The 27,205-nt window shown below is 53.3% G+C and overlaps 1 protein-coding gene across 2 annotated transcripts in view; it reads right to left on the bottom strand.

The window, feature by feature from the left end:
* LOC138511187 (B-cell differentiation antigen CD72-like) overlaps positions 1–27,205 on the bottom strand; it is a 154,066-nt gene that overhangs the window by 92,709 nt on the left and 34,152 nt on the right. For both annotated transcript variants that reach the window (XM_069626698.1, XM_069626699.1), the window contains one exon: positions 6,257–6,358. In XM_069626698.1, the coding sequence (XP_069482799.1) occupies positions 6,257–6,358 (102 nt within the window). The remainder of the gene's footprint in view (positions 1–6,256; positions 6,359–27,205) is intronic.

The raw sequence follows: 27,205 nt of genomic DNA, 5'->3' as shown, positions 1-27,205 counted from the left end.
TGTACCTCGGGTGTGTACACCAGGGTGCTTCAGGGTGTACCTCAAGTGTGTACACCAGGGTGTTTCAGGGTGTACCTCGGATGTGTACACCTGGGTGCTTCGAGGTGTACCTCGGGTGTGTACACAGGGTGCTTTGTCAGTGAAGCAGAGAGCTTGAATCTCTGCAGTCAGTGGAGCATTGGCTTTATGGGGTCCTGGTTCTGCAGGTTTAGACAGTGTCTGGAGGGCTTCTTAGGGATTCTCTGCATTCTCTCTAGGAGACGTTTTTGCAAGACCTGTGCAAATTATATTGCAATAGCCATGGTGTGCCACCCCCACGACTCTGTTGAGCTGCACATTTTGGGCATCTGAATGGATTATTGCCAGGGCTGGACTGGGATCCAAAAGTGAACCTGGAAATGTTTTTCAAAGTGGCCCCATATTGACATATAGTGGAAGCTTTGTAACAGATCCTTTACTTCACCCGCTCAAAAGAGTCCCATGGTGCGGAGGACTACCGGGAGGCCTCCAGAGTTCCCTGTAGGCCAGTCCATCCCAGGTCAGGGAGCAGAGGCACATTGGGAGGCCTCCAGAGTTCCTTGTAGGCCAGTCCACCCTGTGCCAGGGTGCAGAGGCACACCAGGAAGTCTCCAGAGTTCCCTGTAAACCAGACCAACCTGTGCCAGGAATTCTCCATAGTTCCCTTCAGGCCAGTCCACCCCGGGCCAGGGTGCAGAGGCACACTGGGAAGCCTCCAGAGTTCCCTGTAGGCCAGTCCACCCCAGGCCAGGGTGCAGAGGCACACCGGGAGGCCTCCAGAGTTCCCTGTAGGCCAGTCCATCCCAGATCAGGGTGCGGAGGCACACCGGAAGGACTCCAGAGTCCCCTGTAGGCCAGTCCACCCTGGGCCAGGGTGCAGAGGGACACCGGGAAGTCTCCAGAGTTTCCTGGAAGCCAGACCAACCCGCGCCAGGAAGTCTCAATAGTTACCTGCAGGCCATTCCACCCCGGGCCAGGGTGCAGAGGCACACCAGGAAGTCTCCAGAGTTCCCTGTAGGCCAGTTCAGCTCGGGCCAGGGTGCAGAGGCACACTAGAAAGTCTCCAGAGTTCCCTGTAGGCCAGTCCACACCAGGCCAGGTTGCAGAGACACACTGGGAAGTCTCCAGAGTTCCCAACAGGCCAATCCACCCCAGGCCAAGGTGCAGAGGCAGGCCGGGAAGTCTCCAGAGTTCCCTGTAGGCCAGTCCACCCTGCGCCAGGGAGCAGAGGCATGCAGGGAAGTCTGCAGACTTCCCTGTAGGCCAGTCCACCTCGGGCCTGGGTGCATGCGCCCACCGGGAGGTCTCCAGAGTTCCCTGTAGGCGAGTCCACTCTGGCCAGGGTGCAGAGGCACACCGGGAAGTCTCCAGAGTTCCCTGCAGGCTAGTCCACCCAGGCTAGTGTGTAGACACACTGCAAGAATTCTCCATAGTTCCCTGCAGACCAGTCCACCCCGGGCCAGGGTGCAGAGGCACACCGGGAAGTCTCCAGAGTTCCCTGCAGGCCAATCCAAACCGGGCCAGGGTGCAGAGGCACACTGGAAAGTTTCCAGAGTTCCATGTAGGCCAGTCCATCCCGGGCCAGGGTGCAGTCGCACACTGGGAATTCTCCAGAGTTCCCTGCAGGTCATTCCACCCCGGCCAGGGTGCAGAGGCACACCAGGAAGTCTCCAGAGATCCCTGCAGGCCAATCCACCCCAGGCCAGGGTGCAGAGGCACGCCGGGACGGCTCCAGAGTTTCCTGCAGGCCAGTCCACCCCAGGCCAGGGTGCAGTCGCACACTGGGAATTCTCCAGAGTTCCCTGCAGGTCATTCCACCCCAGGCCAGGGTGCAGAGGCACACCAGGAAGTCTCCAGAGATCCCTGCAGGCCAATCCACCCCAGGCCAGGGTGCAGAGGCACGCCGGGACGGCTCCAGAGTTTCCTGCAGGCCAATCCACCCCAGGCCAGGGTGCAGAGGCACACCAGGAAGTCTTCAGAGTTCCCTGCAGGCCAATCCACCCCAGGCCAGGGTGCAGAGGCACACCAGGAAGTCTCCAGAGTTCCCTGCAGGCCAATCCACCCCAGGCCAGGGTGCAGAGGCACACCAGGAAGTCTCCACAGTTCCCTGCAGGCCAATCCACCCCAAGCTAGGCTGCAGAGGCAGGCCGGGAAGTCTCTAGAGTTCCCTGTAGGCCAGTCCACCCTGTGCCAGGGACCAGAGGCATGCAGGGAAGTCTGCAGACTTCCCTGTAGGCCAGTCCACCTCGGGCCTGGGTGCAGGGGCCTACCGGGAGGTCTCCAGAGTTGCCTGTAGGCAAGTCCACTCCGGCCAGGGTGCAGATGCACACCGGGAAGTCTCCAGAGTCCCCTGCAGGCCAGTCCACCCGGGCTAGTGTGCAGACACACTGCAAGAATTCTCCATAGTTCCCTGCAGACCAGTCCACCCCGGGCCAGGGTGCAGAGGCACACTGGAAAGTTTCCAGAGTTCCATGTAGGCCAGTCCATCCCGGGCCAGGGTGCAGTCGCACACTGGGAAGTCTCCAGAGTTCCCTGCAGGTCATTCCACCGCAGGCCAGGGTGCAGAGGCACACCAGGAAGTCTCCAGAGATCCCTGCAGGCCAATCCACCCCGGGCCAGGGTGCAGAGGCACGCCGGGACGGCTCCAGAGTTCCCTGCAGGCCAGTCCACCCCAGGCCAGGGTGCAGAGGCACATCAGGAAGTCTTCAGAGTTCCCTGCAGGCCAATCCACCCCAGGCCAGGTTGCAGAGGTACACCAGGAAGTCTCCAGAGATCCCTGCAGGCTAGTCCACCCGAGGCCAGGGTGCAGAGGCACGCCGGGACGGCTCCAGAGTTCCCTGCAGGCCAATCCACCCCAGGCCAGGGTGCAGAGGCACACCAGGAAGTCTTCAGAGTTCCCTGCAGGCCAATCCACCCCAGGCCAGGGTGCAGAGGCACACCAGGAAGTCTCCAGAGTTCCCTGCAGGCCAGTCCACCACATGCCAGGGTGCAGAGGCACGCCGGGACGGCTGCAGAGTTCCCTGCTGGCCAATCCACCCCAGGCAAGGGTGCAGAGGCACACCAGGAAGTCCCCAGAGTTCCCTGCAGGCCAATCCACCCCAGGCCAGGGTGCAGAGGCACACCAGGAAGTCTCCAGAGTTCCCTGCAGGCCAGTCCTCCCGGGCTAAGGTGCAGACACAAGGGAAAATCTCCAGAGTTTCATGTAGGCCTGTCCACCCCTGTTTATTGCAAGCGAATTGTACATACTGTTAGGTTACAATACCAGTTCCTTCATTTTCATCACGCTGCATACTGACCAATACTAGCCCAGCGTGAATTATTTTGCCTGTGTTCCCACCAGCACCTGTCTATGTGTACTTGTCCACTTGGTGGCAGGTTTTGCATCCCCACATTGCAGGCTATCCGGTGATATTTCACAGCAGAGTTGTGGGGTAGAAGAGCAGCAGCATGGATACACTGCAGCAATCGTTCTCGTTGCAGTGGACTTGATCGGCAGGTAATGAATGGCCTGGGGGCCGAGTCACTTTAACACTTGACCCTGATACCATGACCACCTGAGTAACCCACAACCACTGGTAGTATGGCTGTTAGCACCCCAGGGATAACCCTTGAGTTGCTAATAGCATGTTTAGTGCATACAAATGTAGGCGCGTTAAGTGTGTGGAGGTCTGGCATGGAAATGGAAGCTGGGTTCTGCACCGAGCCCTTCTTCCATTTCCATGGCCAGTATAGATGCTGGCGGTGTCGAGAAGACTCAGCAGAAGGTATCAGGAAAGCTGGAGGCACTGTACCCACTCCTGAAGACCAAGGCCATGCCCCTCCGGCAAAGGTCAACATCTACAAGGCGATCATCAGACCTACCATGACCTATCCCTCTCCAGCATGGATGACCTGCCAGGAGCGACCGGAAGAGCCTTCAGATAGTCCATGGCCAGAAGGAAACAACGGTTGTGGTACATAGGAGCGATGAGGTCGTTAGAGGCTAGGCATTCAGTGTGTAGGTAGGGGAATGCAGGCGGGAGTGTGGCGCGCTCTGCTCACTTGGAATGCAGGCTTGGATCATTACTTTCAGCATATCGAGAGGGAGGGAAATGCAGGCGGTGTGGCAGCAGAGTAAGCAGACGGCCACAGGGAGGCAAGGGTTGTGGGAGATGATGGCAGTCGGGTGGTTAGAGGCAAGGCATTGAGGGCATAGGTAGGGGAATGCAGGCGGGTGTGTGGTGGGCTCTGCTCACTTGGAATGCAGGCTTGGATCATTACTTTCAGCATATCGAGAGGGAGGAAATGCAGGCGGTGTGGCAGCAGAGTAAGCAGACGGCCACAGGGAGTCGAGGGTTGTGAGAAATGATGGTGGTGGGGTGGTTAGAGGCCAGGCATTCAGTGTGTAGGTAGGGGAATGCAGGTGGGAGTGTTGCGCGCTCTGCTCACTTGGAATGCAGGCTTGGATCATTACTTTCAGCATATCGAGAGGTAGGGAAATGCAGGCTGTGTGCCAGCAGAGTAAGCAGAGGGCCACAGGGAGACGAGGGTTGTGGGAGATGATGGCAGTGGGGTGGTTAGAGGCCAGGCATTCAGTGTGTAGGTAGGGGAATGCAGGTGGGTGTGTTGCGCGCTCTGCTCACTTGGAATGCAGGCTTGGATCGTTACTTTCAGCATATCGAGAGCGAGGGAAATGCAGGCGGTGTGGCAGCAGAGTAAGCAGACGGCCACAGAGAGTCGAGGGTTGTGAGAAATGATGGCGGTGGGGTAGTTAGAGGCCAGGCATTCAGTGGGTAGGGGAATGCAGGTGGGTGTGTGGGGGGCTCTGCTCACTTCGAATGCAGGCTTGGATCATTACTTTCAGCATATCGAGAGGGAGGGAAATGCAGGTGGTGTGCCAGCAGAGTAAGCAGAGGGCCACAGAGAGTCGAGGGTTGTGGGAGATGATGGCGGTGGGATGGTTAGAGGCTAGGCATTGAGTGCGTAGGTAGGGGAATGCAGGTGGGAGTGTGGCATGCTCTGCTCACTTGGAATGCAGGCTTGGATCATTACTTTCAGCATCTCGAGAGGGAGGGAAATGCAGGCGGTGTGCAGCAGAGTAAGCAGAGGGCCAAAGGGAGGCAAGGGTTGTGGGAGATGATGGCAGTGGGGTGGTTAGAGGCAAGGCATTGAGGGCATAGGTAGGGGAATGCAGGTGGGTGTGTGGCGCGCTCTGCTCACTTGGAATACAGGCTTGGATCATTACTTTCAGCATATCGGGAGGGAGGGAAATGCAGGCAGTGTGCCAGCAGAGTAAGCAGAGGGCCACAGGGAGGAGAGGGTTGTGGGAGATGATGGCAGTGGGGTGGTTAGAGGCCAGGCATTGAGGGCATAGGTAGGGGAATGCAGGTGGGTGTGTCGCGTGCTCTGCTCACTTGGAATACAGGCTTGGATCATTACTTTCAGCATATCGAGAGGGAGGGAAATGCAGGCAGTGTGCCAGCAGAGTAAGCAGAGGGCCACAGGGAGACGAGGGTTGTGGCAGATGAGGGTTGTGGGGTGTTATAGGCTAGGCATTTAGTGTATTGGTAGTGGAATGCAGGCGGGTGTGTGGTGGGCTCTGCTCACTTGGAATGCAGGCTTGGATCATTACTTTCAGCATATCGAGAGGGAGGGAAATGCAGGCGGTGTGGCAGCAGAGTAAGCAGACGGCCACAGGGAGTCGAGGGTTGTGAGAAATGATGGCAGTGGCATGGTTAGAGGCCTGGCATTGAGTGCATAGGTAGGGGAATGCAGGTGGTTGTGTGGCGCGCTCTGCTCACTTGGAATGCAGGCTTGGGTTATTACTTTCAGCATATCGAGAGTGAGGGGAATGCAGGTGGTGTGGCAGCAGAGTAAGCGGAGGGCCACAGGGAGGGGAGAGTTGTAGGGTGGGTAGGGGCGAGATATTGTTTGCATAGGTAGGGGAATGCAGATGTGTGTGTGGAGCGCTCTGGTCACTTGGAATGCAGGCTTGGATTATTACTTTCAGTATATCGAGAGAGAAAGGTGATTGGCTTCACGCACATCATCAATGTTCTAATAGCATACATAGATGGCCACCAGGACAGGACAGCATTCAGCCAGACCCTGCTAGCATGTTGCCTGATGGTTACAGTCATCGATTGGAGTTAGGCTGGAGCAGTGATTGGCTGATGCAGAGCCACCAATCACAGACGGTCATAGATTTCTACCCAATAGACATGAGATGTGTTTGGTAAAGCAGGCATGTGCCACTTACATCGAGCTCCCAGGCCTACGGTGGCCACCACTAGCAGGAGGCAGGTCCCCAGCAGGATGTGGGCAGTGTGCGCTGCCAGGACAGTCCACCAGGAGAGAAAGGCTGCAGAGAAGGACAGAAAGGTATAGGATATTAGTCACGCGAAGTGGCAGATACGTCATGCATTGGTTATTGGTGAGAACACAACATGTGACTCTGCCCCAGATTACCTTATGACTATTCACACGTTTGAGGGTTTCCCCAAGGAGGGGAGGCATTAAGACGGGCCTGTCTCGAAGGAGAAGGGGCTCCCCTCACAGAGCAGACGCAGGAGGAACCCATATATGAGCAACTGTACATGCAACAGTGCATGTGGTGTCCCCCTGCAGCTAGGCCAAACACACCGGGGTGTGGTAATGGGTGGGGGGAGGGGCAGAGGACACGACATTGGGACATTAGTCAACAATACACGTCTGTTCCTTCCTGCACACCTGCATACAGTCTTGGTACTGATAGATAACACAATAGACCCAGAATCTGGGTCTCCGGCTTCAACCACAAGACCCCACCGCCCCTCCTCCAATGCTCCATAATGAATGAGTAGTTACTGATGTGAATGGAAACGCCTCTTATCGGGCAGCACACTACTTTATACGTTGATGGCCTTTTCATTGTGCGCCCGGAGGAGGGTGCACCTCGGGTGATGCGGGCAGGGCCGCCCTGAAAAAGGAGAGCCGGTGAACATTAGCCGAACCATTTCTCTTGGTTCTCTTGGATTTGCTCACCACCAGGTGGCGACCAGTAAGCCTTTTCTCATTGATGCGTACAAATGACGCGCAAAAAAGAAACCAATGCTCAATTAAAGACGAGCATTGAGTAGGTGATACGTGCCAGCGATGATGGAATGTTTTGTAGATGTTTGCTGTTGCCAGGCACTCAAGGGTTAATGAGTGCGGCCCCCGCCGTTGGGAAGGTGGAGTTATTGCAGCGGGGAGCGGGAGGAAGAAAGAGGAGTTCTGGGTAAGGCGCGAGAGCGTCAGTTCCTGTTTGACATCGGTTGAATAAAGAGTTGTTTGTTTCCACTCCGTGTGCGCGTCCTCCTTATTGACCCGTCCAAGAGGGTAACACTGGCGACGAGGCCATCCCGTGCGCACGACGGAGTCCTCCTCCTCCTTGGCAATCCGCCACCTCGGTGCCTCCGAACTGCTTCCTTGGCAATCTGCCACACTCGCGCCCGACAGTCCTACCGGCTATCCGCCGCACGCACGTCCACCCACATCCGGACCTCCTCCTGTCTTGGCGACGGTTGCACGCCGCTATCACGCGCATTCACGCGCCACCACCCGTTCTCCCTCCGCTCCACCGGGAGAGGGCCGCCTGCCCCAGCGAAAGCAGAAGCACAAGGAAGTGCGCAGTGGGCCCTGACAGCCCGCCTGGCGTTTCCCGCATCCGCCTGTTGGTGATCCCACCCACGCCCCCACGAGCTACCACCACCAGCCATCATGAGCAGAAGGAGTTCCACTTCTGGGTCCAGGCCCAACTCACGTCAACAAGTCCGCGCGACGCAGCCAATTCAACTACGGCTACCCCCGCCTTTCACCATGACCCCACAATCCACGAAGGGACCGAGATGGACTGACTGGATGGAGGATTTCCAACATTATGTAAGGGGGTCTGGTGATGGTGACTCTCCCAACATCAGGGATATTTTTCTCAACCTGGTAGGGGGGGAGATAAAAACTGTAGTGAAGACGATCCCCGCAGCAGAACAGAACACATTCAAAAACATGATCACGGAGCTGGATAAACTCCTCATAATAGAAGTCAATCGTGATTATGAACGCTACCTGTTCAATAAGTGCACCCAAATGCCACAAGAGACTGTAGATGAGTTCATAACCCGCCTACAGGTGAAAGGCGCAAACTGCCAATTTGACGCATTTTCGCTAGAGGAAGCCATAAAACTGCCCTCAAGAAACAGCTCTTGAAGAAACCTCTCACCATCCAAGAGGTGAGCGAACTCGCCCGCATACATGAAAGGGTCAACGCCCAAGCCACATCCATGGGCAATCCAGGCAACCCCAAACAAGAGACAGCCGAGCTTGTCGCGGCCATGCAGCCATCTCGCCCAGGGGACAGAGGCTCACATCCATACAGAACGCAACTCACGCAAGTTCCCCGCCAACATAGGCAATGCTATCGTTGTGGGATGTCATTTCCCCATGCAGGGTCGTGCCCAGCGTTATCCCAACGGTGCACGAACTGTGGAAGAGAGGGTCATTTTCACTCTGTATGCCGAGAAGGCATACCATTTCCGCCGATGAGGCCTCCAACACAGACCAGGACACCGTTCCGCCCACCGCCTCCACAATACAACCAACCCAGATACAACCAACAAGGGCTGGGACAAAGGCGATACATCAGAGCCATTGATGAGTACCAACCACAGGGATACTCATTGCAGCCTGACCAGGCAGACCAACCCAGGCTTCTCACCGATGAATATGACCACCCACCGTTGGATTTCAGATACAAGACTGCCTACCACGATGAACAGGAAGGGGCATATGATTTGCCTTATGATACATATGACCAGGACGAATTTGTCAATCTCATACTTGACACTGAAGAGGCCAGAGAGGCCCCCAAAATCCCTGTCAAAATGGGTAATTACCAGTTCCAATTCATGATTGACTCAGGCGCAACCGTTAACATTATGGGTGAGCAAGCCTACGCCAGGATACCGAACCCACCTGCACTCGAACTCTCTCGCTCGAGGATCTTCCAGTGGGGTGCTGCAACCCCACTACAGACAGTGGGATGTTTCACGCAACGTCTCCTCTTGAACGGCCGGCAGATTGACACGACGATTCACATCATCCGGTCACTCGCCAGAAGTCGATGCCTACTCAGCTACCACACGGCGTCTCGCTTGGGGCTAATTGAAATACACGTGAAATCGGGAGACATCATCGCGGCGACCTCGAACAGCCCAAATCTGAGAGACTCAGTCGGCACCGCTGACATTGCAAGAGACTTTCCTAACCTATACAAAGGGCTGGGCAAGCTCAAGGCCCCTCCCATCCGGCTTCACATTGACCCCTCGGTGACGCCAGTACCACAACACCCTCGGAGAGTTGGATTTCACCTACAAACAGCAGTGTCGGAGGCACTCCAACAATTACTGTCCGATGGTATCATCGAACCTGCCACGGGGCCGACGCCATGTGTATCCCCCCTTGTGGTCGTGCCCAAGGAAGGGGGCAAGATCCGGCTGTGCGTGGATATGAGGGTGGCAAACACTGCTATTCAGCGTGAGAGACATCCGGGACCGTGCATCGAGGACATGATCGTCCAACTAAACAACGCACAGATGTTCTCCAAGCTCGACCTCATTCAAGGATACCATCAGTTGGAGTTACACCCGGAGTCCAGGCCCATCACAACGTTCACCACCCATGATGGACTCTACAGATACCGGCGGCTAAACTTCGGGATCTCATCCGCTGCGGAGATTTTTCAGGAGGCCATACGGCAGGTGATCAGACCCATTAAGGGCACGCTAAACTACAGCAACGATATCCTCGTTTTTGGATCGACGAAGGAGTCCCATGACAAGGCCCTGCTTGCCACGTGCGCGGCACTTCAGGAAGCGGGCCTCACTCTCAACATCACCAAGTGTCGGTTTAGCAAGTCAAAGTTGAAATTTTTCGGACACATCTTCTCCCGCGAAGGGATGCTCCCGGACCCTGACAAGGTCGACACGATTACCAACCTGGGTGAGCCGCAACAGGTAGCCGAGGTCCGCTCATTCCTCGGCATGGCGGGGTACTGTGCGAGGTACATACCCCACTATGCCTCCCTCACCGACCCGCTGAGGAAACTTCTACAAAAGGAGTCAATCTTCGAGTGGACCCCTGCCTGTCGTCAAGCGTTCTCAGACATCAAGCGAGCCCTTACGGAGGCGCACCGCCTCGCATACTTAAACCCGCCGTGGCACACTGAAATTGTCGTGGATGCGAGCCCGGTGGGCCTTGGCGCCATCCTGGCCCAGACCAGCGGCGAAGATGTCCACCCAAGACACGTGATCGCCTATGCGAGTAGGGCGCTGTCCACCCCGGAGCTCGCCTACTCCCAGGCGGAGAAGGAGAGTTTGGCCGCTGTCTGGGCCTGTGAGCATTTCCATAACTTCATCATTGGGAAAAAGTTTACGTTTATCACGGACCACCAGGCCCTGCTGTCCCTATTTGGGAACCCACACACCAAAATGCCCCCCAGGATTGAGAGGTGGGGCATCCGCCTGCAGGAATACAACTATGATATTGTACACCGCCCTGGGGGTGACCTAAACCCCGCTGACTATCACGACATCCCGTCGGGGCGCCACTGACCCGGAAGGGAGATGTCGCCTATGTACAGTACATATCATCCAACTCACCACCCCCTGCGCTGTCCCTTGAGAGGGTTGCCGCCGCCTCTGCCGCTGACCCTACCACGGCCCTCTCCATCAGCCTCACGTCGACCAACAAGTGGAACGAGTATCGTAGAGCAATGCTGGCACACCCGGGGGTGTGCAAACAAGAGATCGAGAGGTTGGCCAGGATACATAGGGAACTAGCCGTCAAAGACAACAACATCCTCCTCAGAGGGTGCAAAATTGTCATCCCTGCCACGCTAAGGAACGAGGTCGTCAACATAGACCATGAGGGACACAGAGGAGCCGACAACACAAAGAAGCAGCTGCGGTGCCACGTCTAGTTCCCATTTTTAGACGCGGCAGTAGAAGAATGGGTAAGGAACTGTCATGCATGCCAGTGCACAGCCCCTCCGGAGCATCCACCCCCACTGCAACACACACAGATTCCAGAACGTACGTGGGAGCGCTTGGCAATGGACTTCTATGGGCCGACGGAAGCTAGTGATTACCTCCTGCTCTTCATAGACGAGCACTCAAGATTCCCCATCGTCAAGACAGTCACCACCACCGCATTCCCGCAAGTAGCGGCAGCGATAGAGGAAGTGTTCAGCGAGTGGGGGATCCCTAAAACAGTCAAATCCGACAATGGGCCACCGTTCTGCGGGTACGAGTTCAGGACACTAGCGGAACACTTGGGGTTTGAACACATGAAGGTGACTCCTCGCCACCCGCAAGCGAACGGCATGGCCGAACGCTGCATGGCGTCAATCAAGAAGACGAGACAAAGAGCCAGAGTAGAGGCAGTCGACCCTCACCAGGCGTTGTGCCGACTCCTACGGGACTATAGAAACACCCCCCATGAAGCCACAAACAAGACGCACGCGGAATTAATGCTCCGTTACAATGTGAGAACCCGCATACCTCACAACTCCTCATATGAGGAGCCGCCCAACATGGATGTACTCCAAAGGGACGCAGAGGCAAAAAAGAGAAAGCAAGATGGGACACCGATTCCCGCCGCCACGCGGTGATACCGGATTTTCACATAGGGGATGAAGTGCTCGTTCAGCAACCAACACCCAGGAAGACAGATCCGCGGTTTGCCCCGAGCCCCATGAGGGTAACCGCAGTAAAAGGCACGATGGTGACAGCCGAGGACCAGAACAGAGCTGTCACCAGGAACTGTCAACAATTCAGACACTACAGCAGACGGGAGGGAGTGGAACCGCCCCAGCGGTCGGTCTCTCCAGAGCCACGAGATTCGCGGGATGACTTGTGGATCCCTCCGGGAAGAGACCCGGGAAGAACGAGTCAGGAAGAAGGAACTCTGGAATCATCCGGGCCGGGTACCCTCGACGAGAGACCTCGGAGAGTCGTCAAGAAGCCGGTGAGATTAGCTGAAGATTGTTGACTCTGATGTTTGGACCTATTTGTTCGGGGGTGGTGTTGTCAGGCACTCAAGGGTTAATGAGTGCGGCCCCCCGCCGTTGGGAAGGCGGAGTTATTGCAGCGGGGAGCGGGAGGAAGAAAGGGGAGTTCTGGGTAAGGTGCGAGAGCGTCAGTTCCTGTTTGACATCGGTTGAATAAAGAGTTGTTTGTTTCCACTCCGTGTGCGCATCCTCCTTATTGACCCATCCAAGAGGGTAACATTTGCCACATCTTTGAGTGGTTGGTGGTTACTTGTTAAACTGATATTTTGTTCGTTATGAAAAAGGAGGAGTGGGGTGCACCCTTTAAGTTGCGCACGCGTCAGAGTGATGTAACTCATCAGCGTGTGGCTACACAATAAAAGGGGCTTGTCACGCGTGCTCAGGCAGAGCAGCGTGGAGCCCGGACGCGATACACTGCATTCTGTGTCTTTGTATGGGGGGGAGGGCTTACACCAAATGGGAGGTCCTGACCCGGGACTCCCTCATTACACGGCTTCAGCTCGCAGTGGACACTCTGCTGCAAGTCTCTGGGATTCAGAGAAGCCCCTCCCTCCCCCAGGCCTCTCCTTCATTCAAAACACACACAGCGAATTAAACTCCGGCTGCTGCCTGGTACTAACTATCCCTCCTGCTGAAAACCAATCACATGGCAGGGTAAGAGGCCACTGTTGGGCAGCAGGGACCAGCCCAACCTCCTGCCACGGGAATGTAGTTTCCAGGTCATTGTGCGCCTATAGAAAAGCCTTTCCACTGAATGGCTCCCAGACAGTTAACCTCAAGTACAGAAGTGCCTGGCAGGCAAGCGCAGGCCCTGAAGAGGTCACTGCGACGAGATCATGGACTGCAACTCTGCAACCACCCTGTGGGAAGGTCAGGGTACCAAACCATCTGAACAGAGCATGAGAAGCCCAAGGTTCCCAGCGACCCCACGCCTGTCGTCCTGACACTGGTAATGAGCAGAACTCGCAGCGAGGAAAGAGCAGGCGTTGGCGCCAATGGCAAGTGGGGATGCATGTTCTGATGTCTGAGGAGTGTTGTGTTGAGCCGTGGTGCATCCGGCAGCCCGTGAATCCCCACAGCCAACAGAGCACACAGGACGCTGCCTCTTGTCTGAACTCCACTGGCTCCACTGGCGCTCACTTGACACGGCCCCATTTATTAACTCACACGCGGCAGAGTTACGTCACTACGCAGCGTGTGTCACCTCAAAGGTACAGACACCACACTCCTCTTTTTTCATAACAACAAACACAACAGGAGGCCTGAAAAGGTGTAAACATGTAACCGTAATAACATTTCACTGCAAAACCTTACCCCCGCTCTATTTCTTTATTCAACTCGCACCCATGTGCACACTCGGTCCAGTGGACAGGCTGTGCTAGTTCAGGGGTCCAATATACAGTCATGGAGGTGGCCAGGCTTCCCCCTTCCGACTCTCTGTGGATACCTCCTGCCTCCTTCCTGGCTCGGTCTCTCCTCATCTGCGTCGCCTCAACCCAGGGAACTTGGCAGGTGGCCAGAGCTATCACCCTCATCGGGTACCTCGTTGCAGTCCCTCCTCAGGGTCACCTACAGCCTGGCATTCACAGTCCTTTCTGCTCAGCTGGTTTCCCCCACTGTCTTAAAGAAACTGTCGTTCCGGGTGACAGTCACGGTTCCATCTGACGCCATCACCATTGAGCCATAGACTGCAACAACGTCCAGGGGGTTTGGGTTCATAAGTCAGGGAGAGCTTGCCCTGAGGGGGGCGGTTTCTAACCAACACCTCATCGCCGGGGCTTAGCTGATGCTGTCAGAGTCCTCTTCTCACGTTCTCCCCCTCTGTCCTTGTCCTTCTTTCCCGTTCCACGTGGGCATCATCGATGACTGCTGGCTCCTGCACGCCGGCATCAGCTATCAGGCCCCTCAGGTATAGCTGAAACATATCCTCTGCCAGTGCCAATCCGGTCGATGCATGAGGGGTAGCTCTGTACTCCCTCAGGAATTGGTACAATGCCCGCTGTAGTCATTGGCTCTGTCCATGAGCCATTCTGAAGACTTTGGGTCCTCATAAATCGCTAGCCTAGTGGATCCGGCTTTTTTAATGCAATTTGCTTGATAATATGTCCACCTTTTATATTGCCCAGAGTTAAGTAAAACAAGAGCCACATACCTGACTACCCTATCTACAGATCTTTCTAGAACACTAGAAGATGCAGATACAACATGGTGGAATAGGCTGATGGAGAAAACTAAATGGACGATAGCGACCGTGAAAACTTTGGAATGTGCATTAGAATCAATTGCCTCTAAAGTCCTGACGCTGACAGACGACGAGGCCCCCGACTTGGAATCTACACTCTAACAGAGAAGAGGAGGAAACCAGGCGGTTTGGTTCTCAACTGTGGGACTGCTGCACTTTTCTGTCTTCCTCTGTCGCTCTTCGTGTGGCTCTTGTTAGTTGACCAACATCACCTTTTTGTAAAAATTGTTAATGCAATTATATACGAATAATAATTTTAAAAAAAATTTAAAAAAAGATGTCCACCTTTTTAACCCTGTTTTTAACCGGTTTTCTTTGTTTTATTGATGAAATTGGTGCCACCTTTTGTATTGATTGTGTATATTTTCTTCTTCTTTTTTGTAATGTAGTTTATGGATATTTTTACTCCGAATAAACGTATTTGATGATGATGATAAATAGCTCTGCCTTGCCGTTCGCAAGCAAACAGACTGGTGTGATCTTCTGGTGACGGATCCCATATTCCTCCATGAGCTGTGCAAAACTGTCCCCTTGGAATGGCAGTCCATTGTCCGAGCACAGGGTCTGCGTCAGCTCGAGGGGCGAAGATCTTCTTGAGAGCCACAGCCACCTTCTCAAATCAACACTGACTCGACAAACTTGACCTCGGAGTACCGTGACCCCTCGTCCATCAACACAAGGAAGTGAACATCTTTGCCAGTGGACCCATAGTCGGCATGTATGATTTCCCAGGGCCGTGTTCCTTGGACATGGCTTCAAATAGGGGCTCCCACTGTGATGGGGAGGCTGCTTCACACCACACACAGGTCAAGACAAAGTCCTCCACCTGCTTTTCGATATCGGGTAACCACCCCTTCATCCACAGCCTGGCTTTTGCCTTGGCCATGCCTTGGTGTCCCTGGTGTGCCAGCTCAATGACTTGCTGAATCTTGCCTGCCGGGAACCACAATGTGGTCCCCGCGGAGAAGAAGCCCCGACTCCACGAACGTTAGTTCATCCCTCACTCTACATAGATGTTCTAATGTTGTCCGCGCCTCTTGGGTTCTTCTCTCAAGGGTTTCCACCACAATCCTACATTAGCCCTTTTGAAGTGCCTCCTTGAGGACCTGGAAGCACTCATCCACCTTCGCCGCCCTCTCCAACTCCTGGAGGGGCATGGAGTTTGGGGTCGCAGACTCAATGAGCAACTGCAAATGCTTGTCAGTCTTGTCCACACTGATGTCCTCTCCTTCATCAACCCATACCGCGGATGTCTTGACAGGTAGTCAGCCGCATTGTTGGTTCCAGGGCGATACACCAATGACACACCGTATTCGAGGAGTGCCAGCATCCACCTCTCGATGCATGCCGGGGGCTTCGAGGAGGATCCAGCCATGATCGGCAGCAGTGGCTTTTGGTCTGTCACAACAGTCACTGGCTGGCCCAGCACATAGAGCCGAAAATGCCGACATCTCCATAGCACTGACAGAGCTTCCCGCTCTATCTGGGAATAACGTTGCTCAGTGTCTGACAGGGTTCTACTCGCATAGGCAATGGGCGTGATCTCCCCTTGGGCATCCTTTTGGGTGAGGACTGTGCCAAGACCGAAAGGGCTGATGTCCACTGCCTCCACTGATGGAAGAGAGGGGTCAAAAAAGCCCATGGTGTCCTCTGCTGTGAGTGCCCCCTTCACATCCTCAAATGCAGCCTGCTCTAGTGGGCCCCACCGCCACGTAGCATCCGTGGGGTTAGGGTTGCGAGAGCCCAGCATCAAATGTAAAGAAAAAAAAGAAAATGTTTTCTTTTTATGAATTTTTTTAAGGTTGGAGGACATGGGCAGGGGCCGCTCACATGGTCGGACTGGAGCATAAAACTATCTCAGGCACCAATAAAAAAGGGGCCTGCAGTTGCAAATGGATATTCATTCCTTTAGTCACATACTTTTTGAATAGTCCCCAAGGGTTTTTTGTGTCAAAATCTAAGCAAATTGTGATATTTAAAGAATATTTATTCAGCAACAATGATCATAACTACTAACTGCATAGTGAAGTAACTCATCAAACTGGCCCACATTGGCCAAAAGCGTGGCCCATTTTGACTGGCCCCCACTAGCATTTTGCATTTTTGGTACAGGCATTGCGCTATTGCCCTATAGGTCAGTCCGAGCCTGGCAACTCAACCATAATAGGCGAGTCAGCGTCCACCCAGTGGCCCCCTCACGCATTATGGAGGAGCCAAGGAGCCAGCCCACTGAAACACTGAGCACTCCCTCAGCTGCTCTTTCCAGCTCAGGATGTGCTCCTGGGCTGGCTGAACTGTCAAAGGGAAACAATGCTTCCCTTGACAGTTCAGTTCAATTCCCCAGCCACACTCATTGAGCTATGCAAGACTGGGGGCGTTTTACGTCGCCAGCCTTGCATAGCTCATTGGAAATGCTGACTGGGCACTGCATGTCTGTATGTGCAAGGGGGAGCTCCTGTGCCTCCTCACACATATGGACAGATCACCCTGGAGCGGGATGTTTAAGAGCAGGTTGGGGAGCCCATGGGGCTATACTGGAAGTAGGGTGCAGTGACGGGGCGCAATAGTTCATAGCCATTTGTACATACAGTCCATTTGGCATTTTTGTGGGGGCGGGGCCTGCCTAAATGTTGCTCCGGGGTGGGCCCAGGCTAAAAAAGATTGAAGACTACTGCTCTATGGCCTTCACCAGGTGTGCTATGTGTTCAACCTCTGTTCTGTTGAATACCAGGATGTTGATGCTGATATTCAGAACACCATCAATATCTGCCATGGCCCCTCAGATGATGTTCTGAAAAACTTCAGCCACTGAGGACACACCAAAGCTCAGACGCTTATACCGGTACAACCCTCGATGAGTAGTGAAGATTGTGATGTACCTTGAGTCAGGGTGCAACACGACCTGGTGGTACCCTGCCCTCAAGTACAGATTCGAGAAGAACTTGGTGCCTTGTAACTCGGCAATTATGTCATTGATCGTGGGTGTGAGGTTTCTCTCACGCTTGATCGCCTTGTTCGGTAGCCTCATGTCCACACATATTCTGACTGAGTCAGGTTGCTTTGCCTTGCGAGCGGTGACTATGGGTGACACCCAAGGCTTGGTTCCATCGACCTTCTCTATGATGTCCAAAAACACCAAACTGTCCAGCTCTTTGTCCATAAGTTCTCAGAGGTGGAACAGGTCTCTGCAGTGCTTGAGGCATATTGCTTGAATGAACTCGTTGATGTGTAGCCTCACTGGCTCGCCAGCCATCCAGGCAATTCCTTCGAACAGCCGATCATACTGTAACGCTCACCTGGTATCCACGGGGACGTCACTCAGCCTGTTCTGACCTCTTACGACCTCAACCCTTCCCTGGAGGCGATTCGACTGGAGACTGGGCCTGAAACACAGGATTGGTAGAGTATAACTCCCTATTGTCTCTGTGTGCTTGAACCCCCTTCTTCCCTGGGGTCCAACCCTTCCCTTTGATCCACAGCTCACCTTTTTTTCTTTTATAGTGTGCTCTCCGTCCTGCTTTCAGCGCAGGGGCGCGTTGATTGATGCAGGCTCGTTGCTGCCTAGTTACTTCACTGGCAAGAGTCCGACAGGTAAGTATAATGAGTCTTTTGAACAGTTCTCTAACTTCAATCCTTTCCTTACTTAGATGATGGCCGGCGTCCGGGGATGGCGGCGTGCTGCTGAGATGAGTAGCGCTGAAGGTGAGTGAGAGCGCGATGCGCGATGCACCCCTTTCGTATTTGTATTGAACTGAGTTATTTTTCTGTGTCTTTTAGGTGCCGCGACGCTTTAAACGTGGATGCCGGTTATGAAGAACAAATGCGGTGAGTAAGCGCAGTATGCGGCGCCTCTAGATGTTTCCTCGCTAACCTGGAGTGTCTTTTCCCTCTTGCAGATGGATGAGAAGTTCCGGAGACAGAGTTCCCCAAGAGCGGCTGGGATTCAGATAAGCGTTTGAAGCTCGTACAGTATTTAAAAATAAGGGAAGATTTGCAGAATGCTTACAAATGCCTTTTTTCTGTTCTTTTGCCTTTTCCTTAGGAAGCGGCGTGCCGGGATGGGAATGACACCGCCGAAGATGCCCGCAGAACAGAAGGAGCGATGAATGATGGGCAGAAGCGCCGCAAGGTAAGGCTGTTTCTAACGGTGTTCTTCTTCTTGCAGGAGCTGAGCGCAGAAGAAAGATGCAGGCCTACTGGAGACCGATCCGAACACGGTGAGTGTCACGCTGCAGGTGCAGAGAACGCAAAGCATGTTTCTCAGCCTGGGCGTGGCTTAAATAGTCTCTGGGTATCCCAGGTGTCTCTGGGCTGAACCACACCCAAAAGACTAGACTGCACATGCAGTTCTGGGAACCAAAATATGTGGGGGCATCCTTCTTGTCCCCATCAATGCACTACAAGTCCAATCCCCAATGTTATCCTATGGGAGTGAGTGAGTCTGGTGCCACAAGCACCAAGTCTGACTCCAAGTGGGTCTTTGAAGGGATGGAGAGGCTCTCGAGGGCCATGTAGGTGATCGTGGCCTGGCTCCAGCCTGACATCTTGGAGGGCTGGGGACATGAGGGGCAGGAATCATGACACATACGTCTGGAGAACCCCTTGTACATCCTCACATACACCCCATGGGTGAAACTGACAATGCCCAAGGCCTCAGCTAATGCACAGCTCAGTAGGGTGTTTCCGCTTACGACAGTCACGTAGAAACAGGTCTTGACAGAGGTGCCACCATGCTCCACCCTTGCTACGAATGCTCCAGCCAATGGGATGGACTGCTCACCCCAAATGTGAAGATACATGCCTTTGGCTTTTGCAACGTGGACGGCACAGTCATGGCGTCATAGTGCACTGTGGCCATCACACTTACTGATGCATCCGTGTCTACCAGCACCGGTACTGTCGACTCATTTACATGGACCAGGCATTTTGGTTGTCTTTGGGTGTTGGCATTCAGTGCGCTTACACTGGAAATGACAAAGATGTTTACCTCATTGTCCTCCTCTTCCACTTCCTGAGCTAGCCTTTCTTCCCTCTGGTCCACCAAGGCTATATTGGGCAGGCGTTATTGTCGGAAGAATCCTCCCTGGACCGGTCCTCTCTGTACTACCCGGTACTGGCGCCCTGCACATGTGTGCGTAGTGGTCCATTGCTCCGCACCTTCAACACGCCTTCCCATGTGCGGGTCATTCCGCAGAATGAGGGAGATCGTACCAATATTTCAGGCACAACTCAGGTGATCTGCCCCCTCTGTCCTGTGGGACACCTGTCTGCCGACGTGCACCTCTCCTCCCTTGTCCTCAGTCAATCACACACCTCCTCTGTCTTTCCTGGCCAAATATCCACGTCCATCTTTGACGCCCTTACTTCTGCCACCTCATGAGAGCGACCGAGCTCCAGTATGCGGGCTAATGTGAGGCCAGGTTCATGCAGCACCTGACGTCTGAGCTTCCCAGATGAATTGCCCTGTTTAAGCTGGTTCCTGATCATGGACTGTTTGTTATCCCAAGCACACGAGACTGCCATGTGCCGGAGGCAGCCATAAAACATGTCCAGGGGTTCATCGTCTTTTTGTTTTGCTCTGCACACAATGACACACACATAGCCGTGTTGGCAAGGGGAATAAAATGTTTGCGCAGCCATACTTAGCCTCCACATAAGAGTCATTGACTGGTTGCGGAGACTGACAAGATTTGATGAACCGCCGGGCCTGCAGAGTACAATAACATGACCACCTTGCTCTCCTCATCCGTCTCACCCGTGGCCCTGAAATACATGTCCAAACAGTCAATCAATAGTTTTCACCTTGGCCCGAGGTTCGTTTGGGCCCCAGAAAAATATAATTCGGGCATCGGTGTTAGTGCACCCCGCTGGCGCGGAACACAGTCTCCCACTGGGCTGCTGGCCCTGGCTGTGCATTTCCGCCATTTGCACCATCCTCTTGTTGGTCATTCATGTTGGTGAGCGTACGAGCACCCCTCGTAGCCTCCGGGGCCACATCTCACACTGGAATCCCAAAGAGTTCAAGAATCCCCCACACAAGAATTAAGCGTGCTGACAAGTCACACTCCAAGCAGTGTTCAAAAACAGACCAGAACCTGTGCTCTTCCCAGTCCACTGAATGATTTGAAAAAGGAAGAAAGAAAACATTTCCTATTTTTTCTTACTATGCGTCTCCCTTCCCCTCACCTTGTCATCCGATGAGAGAAGGTCCAGAAAGCACCAGTCTCCCCTTTATAGGTGAGCAAAATGCCCCCTCGCAATGTGAGGGTTCCAAAAATTATGTGGGAGGAGCACGAGCATTCCACGAGGGAGCAGCAACCTTCTCCGCCACCTGTTCACAAAATGGCAGCCGTCCGCGTTATGTTCGCTGACCCCGCGGCATGATGCCAAGAATCACTGCCGCACTGGACCCACGGGATCATTCAGCAGAGCGACCTCATTGCCAATGTGGTGTTGTGCCTCGCCCCCCCCCCCCAACACCCTCCCAACACCCTCCCAGCCAACAGAGCACACAGGACGCGCTGCCTCTTGCCTGGGCTCCATGGGTGCACTGGCGCTCACATGACACGGCCACACGTGTGTCTCCTCGAAGGTACAGACACCACAAGGAGGAGACTGTGGAGCCACACAGGGCCCCCAGTTGTAAAACAGACAGGTGAACACATTGTGGGTTGTAAGATGCTGACGCTCAGCTTTATTTGTGGTTGGTGGGGGTGGCACCGAGATGCAGAGGAAACATCTCAAACCACAAGACTCTCAAACCACGAGTTTACAACATTTTGAGTGGATGAAAAAAACAGAAAAGTGTGACCAACCCTTCCCCCACCAACAATATTTTTTCAGATACATCGGCCTGGGACTTAAATTTGATATGAAGTTATCATTACCCCTAAGTCAAAAGTGGGATCAAAGAATGCATTTTGTTCTGGCTCATAAATTGCGGAACATGCAAGGTTTCAAAGAGTGTTGGTGCATGGCCTGGGGCGACGGGGGTTGCGGGGGGGGGGGGCGGTAGCAGTAGATTGCATTGCTGTGGCACACTTTCTGGTCCCCAGAGGACGAATTACCTTGTATAACTCCACAAGGCTCAAACCCTTCGGGTCAAGCATGTTAAAGTGCTACATTGCCAGTCATCAAGGAGCTTTATTCATTTCTGGCAGAAAGTTATATTCACTTACTTTTCTTAAATACATCAATGGGCCTGCTCAGCGTTTCCTGTGAGAAAGCATCTCTATATATCAAGGAAGGACCCCATATCAGGCAGGCAATTACTCCTAGATGTCCCCAAGACAAGGTGTATTATTGAGACATTATTACCCTGGGCGGTGGGTTGATCCTGCCGATAATGTTTAGGGCCTGAGCAAAGCTAAGTGGTGGGGCCATTACCAGCAGGGTCGGCCCACTACCCTGGGTAGTAACACCATTAGCACCTGCTAACCCTGGGCATGGATGTTCATTTAAAAAAATGAAAAGCAAATCTTACGAAAAATATCTACAACACACTTCATTGTCTTGAAGTTCATTTTCTCTGTCGATGACTGTTGAGCCTGGCCTCACCCACTCCGAGGACCACTGGAGCGGGGAGGCCTGCGGTCAATGAAGAGACGTACAACGGCCGGTGCAACAAGAAACGTCTTTATTGCACGCCGGCACACACTGAATGACCCGTCTCCCTGTTCCCCCGCCCCCTCCCTAGCCCAACGTCATTTCCCCTGGTCGAGGCCCAAACGTGGACTTTCCCACACATAACGAGGAGGGAGAGCATCTTGCCCAAGTCACGACATGACAACTCTCCCCTTTTTACCATGCCAGCTCAACTTACAGTTTACCCCATTTCTTTGATTAGTCGCTGAGGCTTTATTCAGCATTTTGCTGATGTCGCGTTGGTAAGCTGGGCGCCTTCATTGGTGATAGACTGTCCGACTCTCCGCTGCTGGCCTCTTCCTCTGACTCCTCGCCGTCTACCTGATACGAGTCATCTGAGAACAGGTCACTTTGACTGCTGCAAGAGGGTTCCCAGGCAGGGGGCATTGAGCCCAGGAGTTTCTTGAAGTGGGAGGAGTTTCGTATTATGGACTGCTGCTAATCCCCACTTGCAGCGATCATGGTACCCTTTGTACTGGTTACAACCAGTCGTTCTGGTGCAAACGTGGGATCTTCCTTTCTTACTTTCGACTGAAGCACTAGTACGTGGTCTCCTAATTCTATGTCGCACCTTTTGCTCCTCGCCGGGAGTCTGCTCGGTCTTTCATCTTTCTTTTCTCTTCCTAATCCTGGGTCCTGGCCTGTTGTTCCAATGGCCCTGTGAGTGATTGTTTGTTGCCTTCGGGTAGTCGTGTTCTCACAGTTCTTTGGAACATGAGGTCAGATCGGCAGACTCCAATGCTGCCATGGGGAGTGTTCGATACTCGTGGAGGAGTTGATATAAGGCTTGCTCAAATGGGTTGTTGACAATATTGGCTATTTGTAGTGTTTGTTCTTTTGACATTGTCCATGAATCTCTCGACAATGCCATTAGCTTGAAGCCATTGTGGTGTTATTTTCCTGTGTCGGAACCCCTTGTAGCATGCAAAGTTTTCAAGGTCGTGGATGGTAAAAGGGGGGGTCATTGTCTGACTTTATAATCTTGGGTATCCTGTATGTGATAGCATGCAATCTAGTGCGGGAATGACGCATCTGGCCGCTGTGGATTTTATCAGCTGGGCGTCTGCAAAACGTGAATGCTCATCGATTAGTACGAGTATGTATGCTCCATTTCGTAGTGGTCCGAAGACGTCAACAGTTAGTTCTTCCCAGACACCTTCTGGGAACGGGGACATCTGCAATGGGTTAGGATAAGGGGTCTGAGCCACTTGAGAGCAGATGGTGCATTGGCCTATGACATCTTCTACTATGGCGTCTAGTTTGGGGAACCATACTTTCTGTCGTAGGAAGCGTTTTGTGTAAACCACCCCCCGGTGGCCTTCGTGCGCCATCATGACCTTCCTTTCTCTTGGTGCTTCTGGTATTACCACTTTCCAGTCCTTCATGATGATGTGGTAGGCCACAACTGTCAGTTCGTCTTTGACTAGCTCCAGACATCTTATGTCATCTCTCACCAATTCCTGCTCGCCTTTGGCCTGACTCTTTAAGTATTTTTTCTTTCCTGCTTTGAAGCAGTGGGCCACGATCGTGAGGGTGGGCTCTCACTATGATTCATTCACGAGAGTAGTCCAGTCTACAGTTAGGGGATGTAGGTGATGAATCACGTAGTTGATGTACGTGTCCGCGATAGAGGGGCCCACTTGTGCTGGTCCTGTGGGGTGCCTCGAGAGGTAGTCGGCCTGGGGTGTTCTCCTAGCCCGGATGCTGTATGATGTCGAATATGTAGTCCTGTAGTCTTAAACCCTACCATGCTTTTCTCAGTGACATTCTTGCTTTTGGGTTTCTGGAGATTGTCTGGAGAGCCTGGTGGTCTGTAATGACAGTGTATGCCTTACCATATAGGAAGAGATGGAAATATTTGCAGGCCCAGACCGGTGCCATGCTTTCCTTTTCTGTCTGGGAGTACGCTTGTTCCGTGAATGTAAGGCCCGTGCTTGCATACGCCACTATGAATGTGTTGTTTGAGTCTGTGGTGTCTCGCTGCATTAATATGGCCCCCAGATCAACTAGAATGGTGTCAACTATTAATTCAGTTTTCTTTTCCGCGTTGAAGCACGCCATGTCCTCAGATTTGGAGATACTATCACGGATGGTCTCAAAAGCTTGATGGCATTCCACCAACCACTCATAGGGTTGATCCTTCCACGTGAGTAGTTGGAGGGGTTGCTGATCATTGCATAATCCTGGAGGTACCTTGTGCAGTAGCTTGCGAGTCCTAGGAACAAACTGAGTTCCAAGACATTCTGAGATGGCTGAGCTGTGTTCAGTGCCGCCACCTTGTCCGGGGCAGGCACATCCCTTTCTCCGAAAATGTGTGTACGAAGAACCTGAGCGAACCCTTGCGGAATTTGCATTTGCTTTTATTGAGAGTCAAACCTGCTGCTTCGAGTGCCGCGCATACACGGTGCAGAGCTGCGTCATTTTCTTCCTTCGTCTTGCCGAACACAAGGACATCGTCTGAATAGTTGAGGCAGTTGGGGACATGGCGAATGACTTGTGGATTTCGTCTTGGAAAATTTCTGCCACGGACAAGATGCCAAAACTGAGCCACTTGTATTGAAAAAGACCCATGTGGGTAACGAAGGTCTTAATGTATCGTGATTCAGAAGCATTCTCAAGGTGATATACTTTTGTAAGGTCCAACTTAGAGAAACATTTGGCGCCATGTAGCAGGTGGCTCATATCAGTAATCCTGGGTGCTTGGTGCATTTCCCGCTCAATAGCTTTATTGGCTCTCCTCGTGTCCACGCATAGCCTGATGGAGCCGTCCAGGGACTTCTTGGCACGGATACTATGTGTTACACCCAGGGAGTGGGCCCCATCGCCGGCTCGATGACCTTTCGCTTCAATAGTTTGCCAATCTCTTCTTCAACTTGCCGTTGTATATTGACGGGTATGCCCCTGTAGTGTTGGGTGACTGGCTTGATATTTGGGTTCATATGTAGTTGAATTGTCCAGTTTTTAAGCTTTCCCTGTACCTAGAATAGGTTTGGGAACTCTGTTTCAATGTCCTCGGAAAGTATTTGTGTGCCATCAGTTGGTATAGGATGTGTACAAGGCCCATTTCCTCTGCTGTTTTAAAGCTGGGAATGCATCCGCTATTCACTTCGGTCTTGAGTACATGTAGTGGGATTTCCATGGTGTGGGACTTGTGGGTGCACATGGCAGTGATGACTCCCTTGCATGCCAGTGATGAGGTCGATCCGTATGGATAGATGTCGACGATGGGTCTCTTGAGGTTCGGGGGCCGTGAGAGTGACTTGTAGGCCTCTTCACTTATGATGTTGACTGTCACCCTGTGTCGATAAGGAATTCCAGGGGGGTGTCATTGACTTGGAGCACAAGGCCTGGGCTATGTTATTTTGCTGTGTTGTTATTCAGAGCCCACATGTATCCCATTTTGCGTTGGTCATCACCCGAGGAGGGCGAGTTACTACTGAAGGGTGATCGCATCTCAATTGTACGGATTGTATCGTGTGCAGCCACTGTGTCTGGAACCTTCAGACAGTGTGTGTTCTTCTCGTGCGTCGGATCTGCTGTATTCACGCTCGTCCCACCTCTGTCTTCTGGATTCACTGTCTGGCCCGGCCTTGTGTGGACCGCCAGTGTTGTCTTCCGTCACTCTCTGAGTGATCGCCTGCTGGCTGGATGTAGCGGCAAATTTTTGCAGACAGCACGGAAGGCTAGGATCTCCTCCAGTGACTTCTGCTTCTGCAAGAGTTTCTTACGGAACGCCTGAGAGTCGCATCCAGCAATGACCTGGGATCTCAGAGCCTTCTCGATAGAGTATTGATGGAATTCACAGTGTTTCAAGTTTATTCTTAGTTTCATGACAAAGTTGTCGAAGGATTACCCTTTGTGTTGGCGTGTCGTGTGTAAGATGTGTCTTTCATAGTCAACGTCGGTATGGGGTGCAAAGTATCCTGACAGTTTTGTGTGTAGGTCCTGGAATGATGGCGTTTCGAGGTTGAGTAGTTCATCTGTGATGTCCCTGACCGCTAGTCCGACCGCTATGGACAAGGTATTCTTTAGCCTCTCGCCGTTGTTGAGTCCTATGGCTCCTACGTAGAATTTGAAATCTCTTAGCCATATTGTCCATCATGGCCCCAAGATGCTGGTGTCACGCAGGTCAAATGCGCGTGGTAGGTGCAGTATTTGAAATCCTCTGACTGAGGGGAGGATGGGTCCAGAGGCGCTGCCGCATGACATGGAGGCAACGTCATCTCCTGACATGATGTAGGTGATATGGTGCTCTGGGAGCGTTACTCCACTTATATGGCTGGGGGGCTCTTCCTGCCCTCTTGTCTACCCGTTGCTGCCCCTCGTGCTTCTTCGAGGGTAGCAGGGTCCGTGTGTGCTTTCACCTCTTATCTGCAGGGTGCTTAGCTTTTTCCCCCACTTTTGCTGGAGTGGGTAAGGGGGCTTAGTAGTCCTTATATGTTTTTATTATTTCGTTTATCTCTCTTGGCCGTGTGAAGGCGTGTGTGCCCTGTGGTGGCCGCTCACACTGCGTGCCCTCAGTGGCTTGTGGGAGCAGTTGCTTCCCTTCCGTATCTTGTAGCGGCCTTGATGTGGGCCGTGTGTGATGGGAGGTGCACCGATGCGCATAGCAGGTGCCCGACAGAACCCTCCTGTGTCGTGCAATTGCGGGCGCGGCAGCCTGTTCGTTGGAGCCACGCGGGCGTGTGGCTCGCAGCTCCGCGGATGCCCCCAGGAGCACTTCCTTTGCTGAGGCGTGAGTCCTGTCCTGGACCCGCTTGTAGCCCGTGTTGAGTCTGGCCTCACCCATTCCGAGGACCACTCGAGCGGGGAAGCCTGCAGTCAATAAAGAAACGTACAATGGCTGGTGCAACAAGACATGTCTTATTGCACGCCGTTACACATTGAATGACCCGTCTTCCTAACCCTCCACCGCCTACCTAGCCCAACGTCACTTCTCCTGGTCCAGGCCCAAACGTGGACCTCCCCACACCTAACGATGAGGGAGAGCATTTTGCCCAAGTCACGACATTACAATGACCATGACATCCTCAACACAAAAGATGTTAGCAGGACCACAGAAACTCCAGGTACGTTTTTCCTTTTCTTTTTTATAATAGCAAAAAGACTTTAGCACCAAGATTCGCTGGTTCTAGGGGCTGTGTGGGGAGCTGCTGGGGGCGGACAGGGTAGGGGGCTTACGTTAGTGAATACTGCCTGATTGGCTGATCTCCAGCTGATCTCCAGCTCTAGGGTGC

Source organism: Ambystoma mexicanum, chromosome 6p, assembly GCF_040938575.1.
Source record: "Ambystoma mexicanum isolate Mex_15411 chromosome 6p, UKY_AmexF1_1, whole genome shotgun sequence".
NCBI classification, from domain to species: domain Eukaryota; kingdom Metazoa; phylum Chordata; class Amphibia; order Caudata; family Ambystomatidae; genus Ambystoma; species Ambystoma mexicanum.
The sequence above is the reverse complement of the archived record's forward strand: the minus strand, read 5'-3'. Positions and strand labels throughout refer to the sequence as shown.